The 7,136-nt window shown below is 35.4% G+C and overlaps 1 protein-coding gene across 2 annotated transcripts; it reads left to right on the forward strand.

The window, feature by feature from the left end:
• The first annotated feature begins 1,190 nt into the window (after positions 1–1,190).
• LOC144702687 (protein YABBY 2-like) lies at positions 1,191–6,635 on the forward strand. Of its 2 annotated transcripts, XM_078574686.1 has the most exons (6): positions 1,200–1,461; positions 2,965–3,048; positions 3,476–3,593; positions 3,794–3,842; positions 3,953–4,028; positions 6,454–6,635. In XM_078574686.1, exons 1-6 carry the CDS (start codon positions 1,390–1,392, stop codon positions 6,553–6,555), a joined length of 501 nt encoding a protein of 166 aa, XP_078430812.1. In that variant the 5' UTR covers positions 1,200–1,389; the 3' UTR covers positions 6,556–6,635. The 2 variants fall into 2 exon arrangements, with proteins under 2 accessions (XP_078430813.1, XP_078430812.1); XM_078574687.1 differs by lacking the exon at positions 2,965–3,048 and having other exon boundaries at positions 1,191–1,461.
• The last annotated feature ends 501 nt before the right edge of the window (positions 6,636–7,136 follow it).

The following is a 7,136-nucleotide window of genomic DNA, read 5'->3' on the forward strand; positions in this document are numbered from 1 at the left end:
GAATAGCCATAATAGAACTTGGACGAGAGATACTGAGGGGTCCGATCAGTTGTAGAAGAGCAGTGATTACTGTCCCTGTAGCCCCTTACAATAAAGTCTTCGCACCCTCCCTCCTGTCTACTACAATGCAAAAGAGATAAAGTTAAAACAGAGTTAGTATAATTTCTACGTTTTCATATGGCCCTTGCTTATTCCTCAATTTACGGATGAGAAGACCACTACTGCAAGGTCTTCTATCCTCTGATCTATCTTCTATCTACGCGTTTTAGAGTAGATACTATTGTCTCTCTCCACGTTGGTGACAACGATGTGTGGTATAGAATATACTATCCTGGCCCATGCATTCACTCCGTCGAGCGGACAGATTGACCGCGATGCTTAAAGTTTCAAGGTCGACGTAACGTCTTACAACTCTTCAACCGTTCTTCTTTATTTTCTGGCATATCCCAGATCGTGCAAAAAAAAAATCAAAGGAATGTTTCATGTGTTTTCTCTCTGTATTTCTCATTTTTCGTTTTGCAATACAAATACTATTGTTTCAATGAAAAGTAGCTATGCGGATACTAGTTCCACAATTTATTTTTACAAATACAAACATAACTCTCCCCCAAAAATGTTTTGCAAATTGTTCTGCAATAGAAAGACAACGATGTCGGACTCATCTTGCGCCACAGGTCTCGCCCACTACGATTTATTTGCATCAAAACAAAGGTCAACTAATTCTGCGTAACTCCACAAGTCTAGGATATATTTTTCTGAATGTTCCTCTTTATCTTCTAGTTGTCGATCTCTATAAATCTATCCCTCTTTCTCGTTTTTGTTCAGCGTGCAACGTTTAAGTCGCCTATGCGCGTGCGAAAGGGGTTATATGTGTTCACAGCTCACCATTGTTGAGAAGGCGCACCGGAACATGAAATGGATGGTTGCTCTTTGAGTCTCTTTAGCAGGGGATGGGTTTGTCTAGTGCAAGAAACTAAGTGAGTTGATCGACTTAAAGCAAAGGGGAGACAAGAGACTGCATGATTACCACACAAAATTAAAGTTTCTTTTTTACCACTTGTTCGTCTACAAATAATAATCATATACACACTGCATTAGGTAGGTTATTGAAGCCCCATGGACCACTCTTTCTGTACATTAATCTATACTACTATTGTGTTTGTCAGAATTCAAAGTACAGACGGTAACAGAGGCAAAACGGAAAGAGGGAGAAATTGAAGGAGATCCAGCAAATTCACTGCAGTCCCTCTCTCTCTCTCCTTCCATCCTCTCTCTCTCTGTCAATTTATCTATCTAGCTCATCAGCTCCATAAAGGTTCCTAGTCCCCTACATATTTGTATCCTTCATAGGCATTCGTCCCTTGTGCCCCATCGTCCCCGGCGTCAACGATGTCGTTGGCGGTCGTGCCTTCAGAACACATCTGCTATGTCCACTGCAACTTCTGCAACACAGTCTTGGCGGTAATTCTTCACAGCTTCATACCTTTATTCTCGTCATACGCGCCCTCTCATTCGGCTCTTCTTTGCCAAACACACTATCCATAAAAGATTGCCCACAATCCGTTTTTTCGATGATGGATTCATCGTCTATTCGAATTTCTTTCGTTCTAGTGGATACCTAGAGAGCGTCTCTGATCATCCTGTGGTATATCACAATGATGAAGTTGTGGTATCTTACGGCTGTCCCAAGAAGAAGTGTAAGGTGCAAAATTTAATATTATGTAAACTTCAATGGATGGAATTCCTTTAAGATTATGTTCGAGGCGATTTCCCTTATTGTCTGCTATATCCAAAAGAGTCGCAGAGAATAAAATCCCAATCGCTCGTTAGTTTCGAAAAACAAATCAAAGTTAAACTCCTTGAGATTCTTGTAGAAGTACATTATACGTAAGCGCTCAAATGGACGGACAACGAAGGAGCTTTTTTCAATAACTGCAATTGGGTTATCCTAATGGATGAGTTTCACAACGGTATGAAGGAAAAGTTCACTCCAAATCGTTCAATTACTGATAAGTTTGAACAGTTGGGACAGCTTAAGTCCGAAATTCCTGTTTCTGATAGCGCCGTAGAATCTTTTCATAATCTTCGCACGACCTGATCAAGAATTTCGCCTCATCTCTCCTCCATCTTTTTTTCCGTTGAAAGCGAAACGTCGTTATCTGACTCTAGCTTCCCATTCTTTAACGAATGGAGCTGACAATAAGATCATGAAGATAAAGCGCGATTTCGATTTTCGATGTCGAAGGATGATCATAAATGCCAAAAAAATTTTCCCCCGTCCCTATCTTTCCTCGTTCCAATCAATGCTGAATTCTGGGTCGACCTCTGGTCCAAATTGTACATGTCGGTGAGAGTCGCTGATGCTTGGAGAAGCTGTAAATTAAGATAACATCTTTGAGGGGACTTTGTGCACGAGTGACCTTCTTTTCAGCTGCTGGATCTCCCTTCTAAATGACCAGAACGGGACACGCGCGTTAATATGTTTTAGCAAGTTTTCACCGCAGTAAAAAGAAAGAAATCCCCGTAGGATAGTATAGGATTAATTTCGATGTTTGATGGACTCATTTAAAAGTAGATTAGTCTCTGTCGTGCTCACGGCAGAAATGATAAACAGTGACTAAAATTTCTTCTGATGTGAATAATCATAAATTTTGAGGGTGGGAGGACTACTAATGGAATGAAAAGACAGTATCAGCAGCCAGACGCCCGGATAACCAGTATTTTTCATGCACGATAAAAGAAGCAGTCTTTTGAGCATCGAATCTTCTCCTACCGCTCAACTTTCTCGTTCCCTCATTTCATCTTTCCCTTTATTTGTTCATTTCTATGCTGAGATCTCAAAAGTATAAATGCTAGTTTTTGTCTCCATGTTGTCTTTTCATGTCTACTTATCGGTGATGGTTTTAACTGCCCAAGCGAGATAAAGGATTCAATATATTTAGCCATTTATTTCTTTAAAATCAGGTTAGCGTACCCCTCACCAGCACGCTCAGCTTTGTCACCGTCAGATGTGGGCACTGCGCCAGCCTCCTCTCCGTTAATTTGGGAGTATTGCTTCTGACTTCTGATTCAACCGATTTTTACTTTTACAGCAAAGTAATACTCCACAATATACCTTGCGGATGTGAGTCAACGAATCCAACAACGAAGAATGCAATACCTAATCGTTCATGTCAACCCAGATCGCCGTTAGGCAATAGAAACAAATATTAGGCGACCATCATAGTGGCTGAAACGAAAATGGTAAACTATAACAGCTGCACTTTGAGAATTTTAACTGAAAATATTCATCGAGGTTGTGCGGATCGGAGGATGTATCAGTGGATTCTATGAATTTTTCGCCGGAGGCCTGATCTATTTGAATGCCGCATTACTGAAATGGGAGAAAATTCACAATTACGTAGTCTTTTCTCCTGCCTTGTCGGCAATAGTTTTGTCGTATTTTTTCAACGTATACCGTAACTGGTCATTGCAGGGAAACCATCTCCGATCCATTGGCTCAGGTAATGTTACTGGCTCTTCCTCGAGTGGTGCCAGCTTACGGAGCAAAAGCTCAGCGGACAACGATCCCCAGCCGTTTTTAATGAGACATGGTATGTCGATTTAGATCATAAAATTGATATGAAACTTCTACAATCTTAATTTTGTTTTCAGATACATATATATGTTTTTGATTAATTATTGGTCTTATTTATTGAACCGAATTTCCAACTTTCGTTTATTTGTTCATGTTTGACAAGTGCATGAGCCCCAGAAGTATTAACGATTAATTGAATTTTCATTTTTTTCACAGTTTCAGGGAAGAGACAAAGAGTTCCCTCATTCTACAATAGGTTCATAAAGTGAGTGCTCAGAAAGTTAATTGTATGTTTAATTTTCTCCATAGCTTTCGTGAGATGTCTTATTGTATTCAAAAAACTAAATATTTTTCCTCTACGTTGTATGATGGAAGAGAGGAGATTGCTCGAATAAAACAAAAAAATCCAGCTATAAGTCATAAGGAGGCCTTCAGCGCCGCAGCCAAAAATGTAAGTTGTCTACCGACTTTCCTTATATTATCACTATATGCATGGTATTTTTAACTAACTTTCACTTTAAAATATACACAACTAAAACACGTCTCCATGATGTCCAAGTTCTCCAACATATTTACCCTACACTTAAAAGTCTATATATATTCGTGCTCTTTTCAAAACATCAATAAAATGTTATTAAAGTTCTCCAGAAACCAGTTGAATTGCACAATATACAATTATTTCTAATTTCACCCTTTTAGTTGTTTTAATTAATGAAAATCACATTTCGTGGATTTTTTTATCAGGGAGAACGGATTCAAAAGTGCACACACAAGAGCACAGATTATTATATTTTAAGATTTAACATTAAACCATCACCATATCACTGAAATCTCTTGATCAATAATTTCTGCTACAGCTCCATTTAGATTTTACTCTCATTTGAAATTGTAACAAGGGACAGAAAAGAATGAATATGAGATTCTAGGTTGCACCTCCAAGGATTGGGATCCATCATGGTCATCAATCCATCTATCATGTATTTTTGATAAAATAAAAATAAGAAATCTAAATATGGATTCACTGTATTGATTACAACCGTCTTATCTTATTCTATAATTGATTATTATGAATACAAATTGATAATTCGCCTTCTATTTTTAATATTATTTTTCAAATCATATGACAATCACATTCATGTTTGTGTTTTAAAATAATGTGTTGACATGTTTCATTAAAATGTTTAGTTTTATCTTAAGAAAAAGGTAAAATAAACTTTACGATATAAGAAAAAGGTTAAATAAACCTTATCATTGAAATTTAATTGTATATCTTTCTTACAGCACAAACTTGAAACAGCATTTGTATGGTGTTTCACTTCATTTTCCTGTAGTAAGGTTCCATTTGATTTTCATACATATGATCATCTTATTACATCAACACAAATATTTACAATATTTAAGTGTGTCATTTCGAAGAATGAACACTTTTTTACAATCCTCAATAAACTTGAAGAAAAAGTCCGTTCATTTTAGTTATGATATTATTTGTATTATATGTCAATAAGTTTACTGATCCATCCGCATATCATTCTACTTTTAATATTTTGTTTAAAACATTTTAAAACCTTCATGAATCTAGTGACATACATCTATTTATACAGTTTTATATCCATTGTTATCGACTCTAGTAATGAACTTTTGAGATCATGTCAGGATTATAGCCTCAGTTTGACTTTGAAGGTAGAAGACAGAATTCATTTAGAAGTTTACCTTATAAAGACTAAAGTATCCTTCTTTCAGAATTATTAAATGGATCATGTATTATCCCACTTATGTTTATATTAATAACTTTATTAAATATTCTTATTTCATTTTTAAATTTAATTGGAGGAAATACCATTAGGTATCTCCCTATAAATACTTCAAAACTTTAACCTAGATCGTCTCATATCCTGAAATTTCTTCTGTTAATATATCTAAGTCTTTCTTGTCTTGGTATCATTTCATTGTTCACTAAAAATTATTTTTTTGCTGAATATACATTTTGCCCTATGTCTGGTCATTATGTAGGTTACTTTTGTAATACCAAGATGGTAGATACTAAAAAACCATTTTCTATTATGTCATTAGAGAAAAAATTAAAGATGGATGTCATAAAAATTATAAGCTATTTTATCAAGAGAAAAAATGGGTACTTGTCTACTGACTGGCAGTGATAATCCATAGTCTCATTATTTATTATCGTAATGCGCACATTGTTGGTAAGGCAGAGGCCTTTAAAAATTATAAGTTATTTTCAGGATAACAAATAAGTATTGCAATGGGAATTTGAGATGAGTAACTTAGTATTTTTGTAATTTTATTTGTTCACGTACATGTACAACCTAAATATATAGAATAAGACAAATTTACATTGCAGAATATTATAACATGCTTTAAATGGCTTCATGTGGAAACAATTTTGAGTTGATCATATACGTGTTTCCAGATTATATTTCAGAACAAGGTGTGACAACACCTTTGAAGAATATATATGGACATTGTTTCAGGACAATGCCCAAAGCTTTGACATGCTGAGATTAAACCTTACATTTTTCCCATTATCATTTATGATATTTGTATGGATGATCTAAAGGTGTTCTTATTTTTCACATATCTAGTTTCATGTTATTATACGGGATTTTGAAATTTTGAAACCATCACATAACAGCTTGAAATACATTCTTCACACAACATATATACTTACAGTGCTGTATTCCTGTAATTTTGAGTTGATTAGGTTTCATAAAGACCAATATGAAAGAACAATTTGGGAGAACAAATTTATTTAGAAGTAGGTTGAAAAAATGTGAACATTTGCCATTTATTTATAAATGTTTCTGCACATTAAATTTTGGTTGACTTGGGAACATATTAAATTTTGTGCTTGTGTGCAGTGGGCTCATCTTCCACATCTTCAGTGTGGATCCGACTACCAACTTGAGAAAAGATTAAAACTTGACGACAGCAGTGCATCCCGGCCAGTTCCCAAAGTCTAATGCATCTTCCATCATGTTCTCTTTTATTTTCCAATAAATAATTTCATAATTTGTTTAATGCCAATGTTAGTTCACATTTCTCTCTCATGTGCATAATTTGGGTGACAGAATTGAGGAATAATTGTAAAGAAAACAGGAAGATGGCAGAGGACAGAAGATTATCAAAAGCATATTGACTTTTCAACTAACCATCTTTTTTTAGTTTTTTATATATTCAACTGAAAAGTTAAATTAGTTTCCCCAGTAAACAACATCAATATAAGTGCTTCACATCTGTTTTGGGGGACTCAATTAATAGTTATGATATATTTTTTACATTGGGTGCTAAGATGAGAATAAATGTAGGGTATTGGAGGGAGGAGGTTATGTAATTTTGATGTGCACTGAACATATGGAAAAAATAGTAAACTAAATATGAAATGTTTTCCCTCGCCATTCTCCTTTGTCTAATGTCTCTAACCTTCCACCTCAATCTATTTTGATATCTTCTCCTGGGAATGGATGGAATAAATAATTTATTTAAAATAGTTTCAACCTCTTCCTTATCTCCCTTTATCTCTCTCTTTCGCCGCCAAACTCTT

This window comes from Wolffia australiana, chromosome 4 (assembly GCF_029677425.1).
Source record: "Wolffia australiana isolate 7733 chromosome 4, ASM2967742v1".
In the NCBI taxonomy this organism is placed as follows: domain Eukaryota; kingdom Viridiplantae; phylum Streptophyta; class Magnoliopsida; order Alismatales; family Araceae; genus Wolffia; species Wolffia australiana.